We start from the raw sequence: 15,967 nt of genomic DNA on the forward strand, positions 1-15,967 counted from the left end.
ATAAATTCGCCCCCTGTCTTTTCCATTTTCGCTCCCTTTTACTTGTTTAACCAATTAACCCCCGGCAAGTAGGGGTGGCAATGGTTCGGTTTCGGTTCAGTTCGACCCCCAAACCGAACCGAACCGAAATTTGAATCGGTTTGGTTTTACCAAACCAAAACCGAACCAAAACTGAATTTTCGGTTCGGTTTCGGTTCGGTTCCGCCAATTTTGCCACCCCTTACTCATAATAATTGGAAATATTCGGTTTCGGTTCGGTTTGATCCCCAAACCGAACCAAACCAAAACCGAATTTTCGGTTCGGTTTAGGCTCGGTTCCGGTTCGGTTCGGCCAATTTTGCCACCCCTACCGGCAAGCAAACCAAGCCCACAGAGCGGTAAATAAAAAGGTGTAATAAAATCTCATCTCGAGTTTTTATAGCCCAAAAACTCATTTCCATAGGAAGATCCTAGCCATCGAACTGCTGCATACTCGAAGGATTGAGATCATTGTATGGAGATGATTTTTGGGCCACAACTTCTATAAATGGACGGTTTGGATCATTCTATGGTTACAGTTTAAACCGTATAAAATCTGAGTTTTTATATGGCATAAGCCGGTATAGTCCGGTATTACGTAACTAGGTTGTGCCCAAAAAATAATTTCCATAGGATCATCCATCTATAGAGAACATTCTCTATAGATCAGAAGGTTGGGACCATCCTATAGAAACTTTTTTTTTTTTAAGCACAGCCGATCTGCATTGTGGCTCATCTAATGGACGGTTTGGATTAACCTATGGTATGGGTTTGTACAGTACTTTTTGAAAAATACTGGACTATAAGGTCTTACACCGTAAAAAAAAATCTCATCCCTTCTTTCCTTCGATTCCCAGGCTCAAATCCTCGTATTTGTGAGCTGAAAAGCTATTAAAAACTACTTGGGCTTCAATTCTCTATAGATCGGAGAGCTTGAATCATCCGATGTTAATGATTCTCGTCTACGAGACAACGTACGCGCGTGTCTATGGAACAACTTGATCTTTCTTTCCCCACATGTTGAATAATCCAATATGGGTCTGTTTGCATTGATATGGTGAACACCTTTTGACAGGCTGGGTGAACCACCTTGAAGAGATTTGACATCATCATGGTGGCTGCACCACTGACTGTCTATAGGGCAAAATCCTTCTTGATTGAATGATCTTAACCGTCCACATTTAATAAAGTGGACCCTATCTTTGATTGGTGCACCCTCAAGACCACTCCAATTCCATTGGATGTGGTGAATATGCATCAGTATGTGGATTAAAAACTGTATGGTTTTTCAGCTGAAGCCAACTTCAGTCCAACAGAAGGGGTGCCCAATATCAAATCAGGCATCTCACATTACTCCAACCTTGAACTGATGTTTTCTCCCTGAACACATGACCATGTGCATAGTAGAGATGCACTGCTCCAGCACTTTTATATGCCAATCTACTCCATAGAAAACAGGCATCAGAGACTGATTTAAAGAGCCAAATACAGAGATGAAACTGCCATTTCAGAACAGTTGAGTCCAAAAGGAAGTAGGATGCATCACATTTTTCTCATTAAGATGCCACCAATTGAATGAAACAATAAAAAAAACCCTTCAATCTTCAAATTTGAAAGCTTAGGTGGCTGTTTCAAATTAGTACCTGACTTTTCTGCAAACTCCATCGCTTATTTGCACGAAGATCGGCATCATCCACTACAATTTACAGGCATGGAGAGAATACCATTCCTTGACCTTCTGCATCAATTGGTTTCAACCAACCATCTGCACTTCAATGACAAGAAAACCAAAAAAAATTCCTTCTATTGCTCTAAAATTTTCATGGTTACTACAAGTATAAACTCAGAACTACATCATTCCATACCTTAATAAAATTAACAAAAAAAACTCTATCAGCTAGGTTGCTCGCAACCTGAAATACCCAGTGATGGAGGACTTGGTTTAACGTGGTGGCTCGATGTGGGTTGTTGGTGAATCGACGGATGCTTGTGAGACTTGTGTCTTTCCTTTTCATGATGTTGTGAGGGTACCTTCATGGGATGAACATAGATTTCACCCAAGTTCAAATCTGGTTTTCTTTTCAATTTTTTCTTCAACACTGTATAGTCTGTTGCTTTGTTTACCCCATCTGTGGAAGAGCTAACACTCGGTCTTACCTTATCTTGTTTTGGCCGGTCGAGGTTGGAAGTATTGAAAGATGGATTGGACGACCTGGCAGAGGTGGCATGGTGTTGACTGCTTTTTGTAGGATTAGAACTCAGCCTTTCAGGTGATGTGAAGACTTGACCGCTAGAATTAGCTCGTGGTTGAGCACTCAAACTAGCTTCTCCCCTTGCCGTCTCTTCTGTTCTAACCACTGGTGACATTTTTTTCCTCCTTATCTTCTCCTGATCCTGATCACGAAACATATACCCAAATGTTAATACATGAGACAACACTCTCATCACTTTTGGGCTATGTCACAAACATCTCCGATATTTTCAAAATATAGCAATTTTATCGTGATATTTTGATAAGAAAGACAAATTCTCGAAATAATCCCGACTTTAAAAATATTGAGATATTTTCATTTACTGCAATGATATCACAATATTTTTTATTTTTTTCTTAATTTATATATTTTTAAATAATTTTATTTTTAAAAATTTTCCCAGTTTTTTTTAATGGTAAAATTTTTCCCGGTATAAACCCGAAAAATAAAATAAAATAAATATATCCCAAGATTTTGCATTGCCGAGAAATTCCTAAGAACGATATTTCTGACATAGTTTTGGGCAGAACTATCAACTTTCTCTCAAGAGTGCACCCTCAAAAAATGCCCGTTTAAAGCATTTTTAGCGAACGGAACACAAAAACATATCCTAAAGATACACAAGTAAGCTTGCAAATAGGAATAGCACTCGAGAACTTCCACACAAGATTATAAAGTACTATACAAACAAGAGACAGATACCTTGTGGCGGATATAGTGTTGCCTCTTCCGATCCTTTGCCCTACAAACAGCTCCCTTGATTCCATTATTGTCCATGGATCCATTTGGCCACAATTCCGCAAGCTGAATGGCAGGCAACAGACAAATTCACAATAGTCAAAACTACTTCCCTCAACCTCAAGCAGCTAAGGAAAAGTAAAAATGGCAAAAGAGCCAAAAGGAGAGAGTATTACTGGAAAAGTACACAAGCAAATTGAAAACAAAAATTACATGGTGACAAATCTGGCTAATTTTGACTTCAACTAAAGTTACTAAACATCGAAGAAATGAAGGCTTTACTAACAAAAGGGTAATAACTTGATAAAAGAGAAATCTTAGAAGTTTCTGGATAAATGGCAGTTGTTTTCACTGTTTACAGAGATAAAACTGCACAGTTGAATCCCCTAGAACCATATAAAAAGATAAATGTGGAAAAAGTAGGTATACCTCCACATACAGTTTCCTACTTTGTGGACCCTTGTCTTCATCCATCCCCTGGAATTCAACAATAATTAAGGCACTGATATAATTTATTAAATTTTTTTGTTGATATGTGAGATGGGATTGAACCACCGACCTCAAGGTTGAAAACCTAAGCCTTAACCAATTGAGCTAGAGGCTCAACCCCATAATTTATTAAATTGATAAACTATTGTCATTATACGAACAACTAAGCATGTCTCAAAAATAATCTGATACCTCAACATACAGATCATAGAGATCACAAATCTTATCCTCCATTGCAACATCCATGATATATCTTCCTTTCAGGGTTCCTTTTTCCTCGGAACCATGTACTTCCTGAAAATCATCAGATGACCCATCTCGTTGTTCGGCCGCCTGAAAGAACACGAAACACTTAAATATGGATTGAGGTGCAATAACCTGGATTTAATGACATTAAAACAATCCTATAGATGCAGCACTTTGATCTCTCACACATAACTTGAACACCTAAACTTAAGAGCAAGGTTTAAAATTTTGGTTTCGGTTTCGGCCTTCGCCCAAACCGAAATTTTGGCCAAAATTCGGTATTAAAAAAAATCGGCCAAATCCAAAATTTCAGAGTAACAGTAAATTTCAAAAAAAAAATTAAAAAATTACATTTTTCCCGAAGTTTCCGAAATTTCAAAATTTCGGACAAAATAGGGACGACACCGAAATTGGTACTTTCGGTGTCGGCCCGGACTGACACCCGAAAGTTTGGTGTGTCGGCCAAAATTTAAAACCATGCTTAAGAGACATTCATCATGAACCATGAATTTAAAGTATATTCAGTGTACCTTGGGTTTAAAGGAGGAGACCCGCGTTCTAATCATTTCAATGACTTCTTTTTTTATTTGTTGGAACCTATCATCTTTAGCTTGTTTTGCTGATAAGCCTAATTCAACCATCTCTTTCAAGTTTCTCTGTCACAGACAAATTGTATTAGTGTTTACTGATTCCAGCAATTCGTGAGTAAAGCAAATTAATCAAGATCCTGATGAGAATAATGCTACACCTACACATTCCACATGACTAAGGTACTTTGGAAATAAGCTACTTTTTAAATGATTGGTACCAGTTATATTATCATTCATGGCAAAATATCAGCTACTATTGAACGAATTTATATAATTACTATGGATCTTCAGCACTGTAATAAAAAATCAGATGTGTGGTGTCCATCAAAACTATGAAAACATTTTTTCATGTTAGGGATAAACACGGGGTTGCAAACTGGCAAAGCAAATGATATAACCTAGTTGGTTTGCAACATGGAAATAAAAGTTAAGCCCACAATTGAGTACATTAAAGTTTAAACTGTACTGACTTTCTACCAAAACATTAAAAAAATGTTATGTGAAGGTTAAATGGCTGCAGAAGACAGTAAAGATCACCCAAAACACTTCTGAAAATAACAAATATTAATATCTGACCATCTGAACATTATCAACAAATATTTTTATTTTGAATGGCTACATTATTAACAATATTGAACAGAAAAAATATGATTAATTTTTGAATAATTGGTGTAATTGATGATTTGACGGAAAGATTGTCCAAAATATAAATGTGAAATCTGGAAGGGCAGTGATAAATCGACCCCCATGTCTCTCTCTCTCTCTCTCTCTCTCTCTCTCTCTCTCTCTCTCTCTCTCTCTCTCTCTCTCTCTCTCTCTCTCAGCACTGCCCTATATGGGGGTCGATTTAAGATATATGGGGGTCAATTTATCACTGCCCAATCAGGCAATTGCAACTGCAAAAATCCAGTAGAGAAATCTCAAAATTTACCAAACTAACTTAATGTTCCCTGTGAAATGGAGGGTGAAACATAACTATAAATAGTTTTGTATTTCCATAACCTTTTTCTTTTTAATAGTATGTGTATTTCCATAACTATTCCTAATTAAATAGTTAACATAAATATATACACTAAACACGTGTATTTCCATATGTAGAGATGTTTCTTAGATTTTGCACCTAAGAGTGCACACAGAGCAACTGAGTTACTTCAAACGACAACATGCAATTATTTCTGCTTAATATGACATATTGATGAACTATAGGTTCCCTTCTTTCTTACCTTTAATGTTTTGACCTGCACTAAGTGGCCAAGAATACTCATAAGACGATTAATTAACTCTTCTGATATCTTTCCTTGACATGATTGCTGCAACCACCAAAATAGAACGGGTCAGAATTCTCCCAAGACTGTTCCCAAACAATTTTTTTATCATGGTTTGAAATTTCGGCCAAAATACCCAAATTTTGAATTTCAGCAAAGGCAGACACAGAAAGTACATGTATTCAGTGTCGGCCCGGATTTCAGCCATTTTTAATTTTTTAATATTTTTTCAGATTTTTTTGGATTTTTTCCGAAATTTCGGCCCATGAGCAATGTTTTTTCATTACTGGATTTCGGCTGAAATTTTGGTTTCGGCCAATGCCGAAACCGACACCGATGCCAAAAATTTTATGAGTTCATTAGAGGAGAGGGGGGGCACTTTAATGCAAGCATATTATGGACTTTCAAAGTCACATTCCAGTACCGCTAATCTAGCAACTTTAGCAAGCTTTTGTTTTACATCTTGTGGCAATCTTCTTTTGACTCCCTGACCCTGAGATGACACATCAGTTTCCTGAACTTCCATAGTCGGTGGTCTACCTGCAAGAGAGGAATTCATTTAACATAAGTGAAACATAAATCAATCTCTATAGAACTTCATAAACATCCAATTCCGTGTCTTTTCTTTCTTCTTTTTTTTTTAATGGTATAAACATCCCATTCTTTATAATCAATAATAGGAATTCGAGTCAAACTTACATTCCTGAACTATCTTTTCCAACTCCCGAATAGCCCTTTCAAGCATTGTGCCTTTTGGCCTAACACTTGAACCTTCCTTGGCAGGCATGGATGATGATTTCTGCAGAAAGAATAAAAAAACAAAAGATCAAATAATATAAGATGCCATAAAATTAGAAATAATACTGTAAATATCAAACCAACCAGAACTATTAAATAAGAGGCAACAAATGTATTAAGAAACTGCCAGCTTCTTGCACACTTCATTGGGTTTAACATTTTTAGCAGAAAAGGATTATCTTATGTCCATGCAAAAAAAAGATACAAAAGAGATTAGACCAAGTCCCCCCTCCCCCCCCAAAAAAAAAAATCACCCGACCTATGACGCTATCCAAACACACATGCATGTAGATGGAAGAAAAGAAATGAAAGTGTTCTGAGTAGATTAGTAACAAATTTAGAAAACCACATTATATGTTTGCGTAGAACTTTCATTTCATGATGGTTTGTAGAGAAAATATGTTGAGCCAAACACAGAAGAAAACGCCAATATTCTAAGCTCCATATGCAGCTCACTTTAATGTAAGTCATTTGGTTGAAAGATATGTAAATTATCACAGTTAATCTCTACATGAAATGTGAAGCTTGCATATAATGATTACCCGCTATTAAAGAAATGAAGGCCAAAAGCAAACGAAAGGAATGCTCTAAAAACTACTATTACATTTGCATAAGGGAAGTACTTACTATGTGTACAGGATACTTGCCCCCAGACGAAATCATGTCGAGCAATTCACTGTTTCCATTTTTCTCCTTATATCGACTTTTCATAGGCAGCTCCACATCATTTATGCCATTCAACAATTTTCTGGATTGAGGCTCTACTTGAATATGAACACGTTTATCATGGAACATTTGATACATAGCATCAGAGGAGTCACTTGTAATATTTGATTTATTAGCAAGGTCCCTTGATTGGATGACTCCAGTCTTCTGCTTTTTTATCTCCTTTGCTTCCATAGAAACTGTGGAAGTTTCCTTATTTGGCATTCTCAGAGATAAATTATCTGATTTCATGGTAGCATCAAAAGACTTTTTTTCTGAAGGTCCGACGTGGGTATTCGACTGATTTTGCAAAGGCTTTCCTTCTTGATAATTTTCATTCAAGGGAGTAGAAATTTGAGGACTGGATGATTTGGATCCCACCAGTGGTGCACTCCTAGCGGCAGCTTTCATCCGCACGTTACCCATTTTTGCATGTTTGTTTGGTATAATCCCACCATCCATTTCGCCATGAGCTTTAACCAAATCTTTCCTCCTCCGTTTCTTTGGAGCGTGATTAGGTGACGAGATAGGTTCATTTCTAGCAAACAAATCAAAAATATTAAAATCTAGATTATCAATAACAAGCCATCTCGTCATTCTTTTCATACATTAACAATATAAGATCACGTTTAACTAGTATGACAAATGTTGAAAGAAATAAAGCCAGATGATGGAAACTTTCTCAGCTGAACAACAAAGCAATGGGAAACAACTTCACAAACATGTTAATTCAGTTCGTAGCTTTTTGTTATTCTGTGAACTCTTATATTTGATGCAGCTGAGAAAAATTTCATCATCTGGCTTGATTTGTTTCAACAGGAGAAGGTGTTAAATTCAGTCAGAATAAGGTGTCTGATAGTTGACGGTTGAGGGTCAAGGGTCAATAGTCAAGCAACGTGGGATTTCCTGTCAGAACAAGGGGTGGGATTTCCCATCGCGGCAATGAAGATAGGGATTTTTTTTAGCGAGGAATCTCAGAAGAAGGCAGTCGGTAGTTGAGGATCAAGGGTCGAGCACAAAGTTAGGAGGCGTGGGGAAGGGGGTCGAGTCTACGAAGGGTGAAGTTGGGTCAATGTTCGAGGCTGGAGGGTTTAGGCATTAGGGTTATTAATAAGAGCGGACGGGCTATGCTTTTATTAAAAAAAGTTAGAAAAAAAAACACGTTTAAAGGAAAAAGATAAAGATTCGCATTTTAAAGAAGACAATCACATGTCGGATTTGACCCCAAAAAAAAAAACAGAATTCGTGTGGGACGCGGCTATGACATGAATCCAGATGTGTCCCACGCGAATCCACGTCCGATTCGCGTGTCGAAACATGTCGACATGGATTCGGCAAAGGAATGTGAATAGTAGAGATTGACAATCCAAAAAGAAAAAGAAATATTGGAAAAGAAACAAGGTTTAGCCAATAAAACATGTCTAGAACAAAGTAGCCAAAGAGACTCCTTCACAGTTCATCATTGGCAATGCTATGCAAAACACAAATAAACAATAACTGCTACATGATCATCAATTCTGAAGGAAAGACAGTGTGTTAACAAGAAACTTACATTTTTTCTAACTTGCCCCTATTAACAAAGAAGCCATTGTGTTTGGTTTCCAATTTATCAACTTGAAAATACTCATCCTGCAAACAAGCACGAGACCCAACGGCATTAATGAAAGAAAAAATCGAACACAAAAGGATTTAGTAGATCATCAACTGGCATAATTATCCTCAAAAAAAAATCAAGTGGCATAATTATCAAGGAAGTAACTAATACAATTGAAACTAATTATCCTAGAAAAAAAGAATAAGAACCACGTATTTTGTTCTTCCTTAAAGAAACTGCTACATCTGAGTTCTAACTGTCAATCTATGTTGAGTTCTGGTCAAAGGAATTAATTAAAAAGCCATCGAAATATCCAAGCGAAACCAAAACGTTTCCATTTTTCGTGGTGACCGAAACCAAAACCGAAATTTAAAACCTTATTCTTGACTCATATTAAAATTTAGCCAGCAGACAAGGATTTTGGTGTAGTTTCTGGCATTCAAACAAATGGAAGACCGTTTTATTTATAAATGACAAAAAACTTATTAAAAAGGGAAAAGATTACCAAAAGAACAATGAGTATCACATTGCAACTCATTCTTTGGCAAGGATATCACTAATCTCATTCGCTTCCCCAAATACATGAATAAAGGAAATATCTACTGCCCTTGCCAAAACTATTGTAGGACAAGAACTGCCAGTTTATAGGTTCTTCTATATAATACTAGTGAGAAGAAAAAAAGGAGAAAGAAAAGGACTGTAGATTGGTAGAGACAGCTCCTTCGAGGAACGGATTATACTGGTGTTCATTATGTAAGAAAGAGTTCTTTTCTCTTCTTTGTGACCACTAATAAACTAGAAAAATATATGGTTGAATCTAAAAATGAAATCTAGTGATATTACAGTATATGACAATGAGAGGACTTTCATACTTGTTTAATAGTCATGATGCTAGCTAACAAGAAAAAACATGATGATCATCTATATTGTTGGTTGATGAGATTTCTGAACAAATTTATGACCAAGTTTCTATTAACAGAAATAAAAATAACAAAACCAAAGAGGCAACGAGAATTATGAACCAACCAGCTCAGCATCATCTATAAAAGAATCTTCTGTGTCATATTCATCATCATCAGGAATATTGTCAAGTTCCTCCTCGTCACTACTTTGATTCCCCTGAAATGCATATGTTGTCAAGTTACCAGAAATCTATTTTAGTAATAAGATCATATTCAAATTATTAAAATTAACAATAAAATAAACTCATAATTGTGAATTATTAAGAATGAATATCATAAAGATCGACTTCGAACGACGACTTATTAAGGCCTCAAACGATGACAAAAAAAGGGAAAGAAATAATTTAACTATACCATGTAGAGGCGTTCAATCTTCTGAATGACGGCACTAAAACGATTAGGAGGAGGCTCATCCTTAAGGTCACCCTCAGTGGTTTGGTCCTAAACAAGTAAAGCGCGGTAAAAATATCAATGAGATAGTGATCTAAAGCAATAATCCGGTGATGAAAGGAACAGAAGTAGATAGGAATCAAGTAAGGATGGCCTGCAGACCAAAATGCATATTAAGGCACTTGCAATCACATTCATGCAAACACAGACCTACAAAGAGACATGCACACATGAAGAAAAGTATGTGATGGCAGACTTCATAACTTCAAACAAGAAGCCTAAGAGGCCGTTTGGATGCGCGAATTTTAGAATCTTGGTTTCCTCAAAATTTTGGATGGGAGACGAGAGAAGAAAGAGACCAGACGTCGTTTTCTGATTTCTCGCCCTTCTTCCTGACAGCAAGAGAGCAGGAGATCGTCCCATGTTTCCAGATTTTAGAAATCTCAAGATGGGGGAGAGATTCCAAAAACCTGGATTTCTTACTTCAAATCCAAGAACCGTTGTCAGGACAGCAACAGATCCAAGAAACGCAGTCAGGACAGCAACAACAGCTTGATCATGAACCCTCTTTTACACTGTTTTCAAACTAAAACCTGGATTCTAAAATCAGTGTATCCAGACGACCCCTAAAGATTTTGAGTAAGCTGTACGCGCACAAGATCACCACTTGGATACTTCAAAATAATGGCATGCATCACATATAGACAAGTGCACAACATACCATAAACATACATGCACTTGAAAAAAAAAATTAACAAATACGTGAGAAAATTGTAGTAGATAAGCATTGGTATAGAGCAATACGTCTTTCAGTTACGAGAGAGAATACTTTTTCCTTTATGTAACCCCTCACTTAATACTAGTGTTTAAAAACTCGGATGCGCGTCAAAATGCGGCCAAGAAAAATCCTTGTCGACTCTGCATGGACGCGGCCAAGAACGCGGTCGACGCGGTTGAGCATTCAGTTGACGCTGTCATAACTTGGGAGAGTAAAAGGATTTTTTGTTGACTGTAAGGCAAAACGCAGAACGCAGCCAAGGGAAATGAGAGTCGACTCGGGGGAATCCACAATGATGTGGGGGAGTTTTAATACTATGCTTAGTACTCATGTGAAAGACTCTAGCATTTTGAGAGACGAGGACGGATCAGTTCGGTGGGCCTTTTAAGGTCCTCTTCAGGTGGCAAACTTTAGCGAGGCAGAGGTCCATGCCGCCTTCCAAGGTATTAAGCTTCTAGAGATTTCCAATCTGGATAGTGGTGGTAGAAGGGGATTCCCTTAATGTCATCCGTTGGCAGAGTGGATCCTTCCCTTACCCCTAGAGTTTTGCTCATTTTTTTGACGAGATAGGTAATATAGTGGGATCTTCAAGTATTGCCTTTCAGCATGTGAGGAGATCTGCTAATGAGGCTGTTGATAGGCTAGCGAGGGAAGGAGTTCGTATGGAGGCGATGGAGCAGTTTGATTTTCTTTCTCCTTGATAGTGATATTGATTCTCCCCCTTTTTAGCATCCTTTTTGCTTCTTTCAGTCGCTTATCTTTGTAATTTTTATCTATCTATTTCTTGTATTGGACCATCTCGGTCTCCCTCTTATTCAATAACATTGTTCACCATTCAAAAAAAAAAACTTACATGGAAGACAATTTAGCAACAGAAGACGAGCTAACTTAATTAAGTCACTAGTGTGACTTACAATAATAGAGTAAAGCCACATTTCTTCTATATTTTTTCTCTAAATTTCTACAATTGCACATTGATGGATTAAATCCTCCTACATCAATTCACCCCCTGAGTGTGAAAATCTTAGAAGCAAGAAGCGGGTGCGGGAGCGGGGGCAGGGGCGAGGAAGCGTGGGTTCTAGAAGAGACGTTTGGGAGCGCCATGGGAGCGTGTATGTAATATTTTCTTTATATATCTTTCAAAATTCAAATATATTAAAAAATAATAGTTTCTAACTATTTTCATATGTATCTTTCAAAATTTAAGTACATCAAAAAGCAGTAATTTCTAACCATCTTCATTTAAGTGCACATTCTCATGCCTTTTGAAGAAGCAAAGTCTTTGTGCTTGCTCCAATGAGATGCTTCGAAGAGTTGGAGGAGTTTGATGCAAGGAAGTTGGTGATGGTGGGACTTATGGAGTAATAGAAGCAAGCTGGTAGCGTCATTGGAGCGGTTCCCGTCTCTTTGGGGTCGCGCTCCCTAAAAGCTCCTTCCTAAGGAGCGTTGAATCGAGGTTCCGAGGTGGGAGTGGCACCCCGACGGAAGATTCCTGCTTCTAGGATGAAAATTTTGACCTTGTCAAAGTTGAATGAGCTTGTTGCTCTCGCATAACAACCACTTGCTTTGAATTACCTTCTTGTTTGCATCTTCTAGTACTTGGAGTACGAGCCATACAATGACCCTTCTTGTCCTTAGCTTCATTGTATAGTAGTGGTTGCATCGGCTTTAGCAGAGATGCCTTGCTTCTTAATTTGAAAGCATAAGTATTTTCTTTTGCAGAATAGCTATGTATCAAACCGTCATGGCCTTCCCAAAATGATGTGGTAAATATCAATCACTGGGATGCCACACCAAACCTAATCCTTGTACTCTCTCCAATTGAGAATTTCATAAGCCACAGGTGTCATCCGTCACACACAATCTTGTATGGCTAAGGATGATGCTTAGTCTTATATTGCAACTTGTTGATAGGTTCTGATGAAGCCAAATTTTATGTATTCCCTCCATTAATTACCAATGAACATACTATTCCTATACACTACGCCATATGGAAGATGATACACACCTTCGCTAAGGCTCCATTTCTTTCGACGTAAAAATGGACGGAAAATTTGTTTTATGTGACAAATTTTGCGTCCATTTTTACGTCAAAAGAAACAGCGCCTAATCTTTGTGTGCTTTCTTTCATATCCTTTGCCTTCTTCTCCATCAGCTCAATCCCTCCTTCATGGATAATCATAGCCTTATTTATGTTTCCCCAAAGTCAAAGAACTTTGGAACATCGCCAACTTCCTTTGGAAAATTGTTTCACAAAGTTTTGCTACGAATACTGCCACCTACAGTTGCTAGAGGGTGATTACTAGGGCTTCTGACATATGCATTAACCTCTGACTTTTTTTTTCTGAATGGCAGTCCTGTTCATTTTTTTTTCAACGGATAAATTAACCTCGGATTTGCCAACCAGTTCATCCTGGATTTGTAATTTCAACTCACCTCTATTTCTTGCAGCCAAAGCTTTGTCAATTTCTAAGTTATTAGTGCAAGTCCTTTTGGTGGAGATGTCGAAAAATAATGAAGAGTCGCTACTTGTAAACCATGGCCAGAAACTTTCCTTTTTTCGAATAACTAAAATTTTATTAAGGACGCAGAAGCCCAATGATTGAGATGGTCAAACAAGATAAATATAAAGCAACGAACTGAAAGAAAAAAAGAAATGGAGAATATCAAAAGAGAAACATCCCCACTGACAATGCAGCCTTAAAGATGAATGTGGTCAAGTAACAAAATTGTCTCTCTGTCTACCCACGAACGAGCAAGTAAATGTGCATTAGAATTGGTCGATAGCCAAACGTGCTAAACCTAAAGATTGTTGCCCAACTGCGTGTCAAGAATCTCCTCTAAAAAAATCTGCAAATCTCAAAGGGTAGCTAGTCACATATGACCACATTGAGGGAATCTACCTTGATGATAATATGATCTAGCAACAACTGACAAGAAAGTCGAATCCCATTAAGAAGAGCCTGAAGTTCTGCCTCATTAGAAATTTAGAATCATTCTCCCCGTCAGGGCCCAAAAAAACCTCATAGCACCTCTCTATTTGCATTCATCATGAGCCCCCAATACCAGCCATGCCCGGGTTGCCAATGCTCGAATCATCGAAGTTCGTCTTCAACATCCCGGGAGAAGGCAGGTATCATCTAGGTCCAAGACCCTCTTTGAAGGATGGTGCTCCTCAGTCTAACCTCCTCCCAAGACTTGTAGAAGGAGATAAACTGGATTCCACAAAAAGTAGGAAGGATCAATGCCCTCTAAACAGCCACAGAGAAAAATTGTGTCTAAGCATTGTGCACCCGTTTTGATAAACCTTTAAAGATTCTCTTGTTCCTTTTCCTCCAAAGAAGCCGAAAAGTTAAGATCTTCAACCGATGTTTAGGTGTATTATGGCGCTGAACCTCTAGCTCAATTGGTAAAGACTACATTCTTCAACCGTGAGTTCGTGTTCAATCCCAGCTTACCTACCCAAAAAAAGGTAAAAAAAGTTGACAAGTAGTAGTAGAGAATAGACTCCACAAAGTCATACCTCTGACAGACCATGGAGAGAAAGCCCACGAATCAAAATGATAAGGGTGAGAAACCCCACGACTCAAAATGATAAGGGTGAAACCAACTGAGTCCGATGAGACCAAAGATAAAGTATCAAAGATCATATGTGAAACTGCAAAGGAGTAATAGATGATCAACAGACTCAACATCATTGAGCCATAATGCACAATAATTAAGAATGGTTCTCCATCTATGTTAGAGATGGTCTACAAGGAGTATCTAATCTAAGCACGCAGTCCAACAAAATGCATTAACTCTCATTGGGGCTTTAAATTTACAAGCTCTTTGAGGAAGAGAAGGGTTGGTTTTTTAAAATCAGATGCTCCTAGCAAAAAGCCAATGCTAAACAAACCCAAATTCACATCAATAATAAAGTACGAAAAGAAAAACAACCCATGAGATAAGAACACAAAAACTAAATGAATGAGAGAGAAAGAGGAAAAAGAAGAAGCAAAAGCTTACAACTCCTACTGGTGCAATTCGCGACTCGAGGGCTGGATGTGCCCTAGAAGGAGGATCTGGAGCAGGAGGATTATGAGAGGGAATAGCCTTGTTCATATCCCTTACTAGTCTCTTCCATGACACAATTGTAGTCTCCCCAGGTTTCAGCTCCACAGAGAATCTCTGCCGTTGATTTTCCAAAGTCATATCCTTCGAAGGAGGATGAGGAGGAGGAGGAGGAGGAGGAGCTTCTGTGGGGGCAAAAGAGGTAGAAGCCTTCGAACCCCCTTTTTCTTCGTCCATAGCAACCAAAATCACGAATTGGGAAAAGGGTTTTTTTTTTTTTTTTTTTTTTTGTTCTCTTCTAAATTCTAATCTTCCATAGTAACCAAAATCACTAATTGGGAAAAGGGTTTTTTTCTCTCTTCTAATCTTTCAAAGTAACCAAAATCACGAATTGGGAAAAGGGTTTTCTTTTTTCCCCCCCCCCCTCTTCTAATCTTCCATAGTAACCAAAATCACGAATTGGGAAGAGGGTTTTTTTTTTTTTCCTCTTCTAATCTTCCAAAGTAACCAAAATCACGAATTGGGAAAAGGGTTTTTTTTTTTTTTTCCTCTTCTAATCTTCCAAAATCACGAATTGGGAAAAGGGTTTTTTTTAACCAAGGAAGAACACCTGAAAAAGCTCAATCAGAAGCATATTTTGTTTTTTTTTTTACCAAATCAGAGTAAAATAGAATGGAGGAGGGTACAAGAGGAACAGACACTGTTACCTTTGAGCCTAGATCGAATTTTTCCCTCATCTCTTTCTCAACTTAAGAAAACCCTATTGTTTGGTCTTCTCAATGCCTTTGTTGGAATGGAGGGATGAAAGTAGGTTGTTCTTTCAAGCATTGGGACCTACTCCTTATTTTGTGGTTATAACAACAATAGTAATGAAATGGTGTTTTGATTCCTCACATGTGGTAAATAATGGTTTTTTGTTTTTCCCCTATGTATGTAATGATATTGGTTCTTTCATTCCTATGGTTCTTTAGAGTAGTGAAAGAATAGGTTTTTTTGCCTTCTTGTATGGTCAATCTTAATACATTGTTATTGAGCACTTGAAATGATCAAATAAAAGATGGTGATAAAAGGTGGGGAAAGAGTGATGGT

The 15,967-nt window shown here is 37.7% G+C and overlaps 1 protein-coding gene across 3 annotated transcripts; it reads right to left on the bottom strand.

Moving 5' to 3' along the window:
• Positions 1-1,794: 1,794 nt before the first annotated feature.
• On the bottom strand, positions 1,795-15,846 carry LOC143857986 (ubinuclein-1-like). 3 transcript variants are annotated; one of them, XM_077368560.1, is made up of 14 exons: positions 15,586-15,844; positions 14,834-15,488; positions 10,012-10,098; positions 9,722-9,814; positions 8,654-8,730; positions 7,024-7,639; positions 6,298-6,397; positions 6,023-6,138; positions 5,557-5,643; positions 4,274-4,399; positions 3,690-3,830; positions 3,438-3,485; positions 2,973-3,074; positions 1,795-2,412 (listed from the first exon to the last, which is right to left on the bottom strand). In XM_077368560.1, the coding sequence occupies exons 2-14, from the start codon at positions 15,113-15,115 to the stop codon at positions 1,912-1,914; spliced, it is 2,376 nt and encodes a 791-aa protein (XP_077224675.1). In that variant the 5' UTR covers positions 15,116-15,488; positions 15,586-15,844; the 3' UTR covers positions 1,795-1,911. The 3 variants fall into 3 exon arrangements, with proteins under 3 accessions (XP_077224675.1, XP_077224674.1, XP_077224676.1); XM_077368559.1 differs by having other exon boundaries at positions 14,834-15,844; XM_077368561.1 differs by lacking the exon at positions 10,012-10,098 and having other exon boundaries at positions 14,834-15,846.
• Positions 15,847-15,967: the final 121 nt, after the last annotated feature.

Source organism: Tasmannia lanceolata, unplaced genomic scaffold (genome assembly GCF_043159265.1).
Source record: "Tasmannia lanceolata isolate RefF3 unplaced genomic scaffold, GAP_Taslan_0.1 ptg000025l, whole genome shotgun sequence".
Taxonomy (NCBI): domain Eukaryota; kingdom Viridiplantae; phylum Streptophyta; class Magnoliopsida; order Canellales; family Winteraceae; genus Tasmannia; species Tasmannia lanceolata.

Excerpts from the sequence above, each read along its gene's own strand:
- LOC143857986 (XM_077368560.1), bottom strand. The coding sequence starts at position 15,115 with ATGGACGAAGAAAAAGGGGGTTCGAAGGCTTCTACCTCTTTTGCCCCC. Across the intron at positions 6,139-6,297 it reads GGAAAAGATAGTTCAGGAAT|GTAGACCACCGACTATGGAA; the intron begins GTAAGTTTGACT and ends CCTCTCTTGCAG. Across the intron at positions 3,075-3,437 it reads GTAGGAAACTGTATGTGGAG|CTTGCGGAATTGTGGCCAAA; the intron begins GTATACCTACTT and ends CCTGCCATTCAG.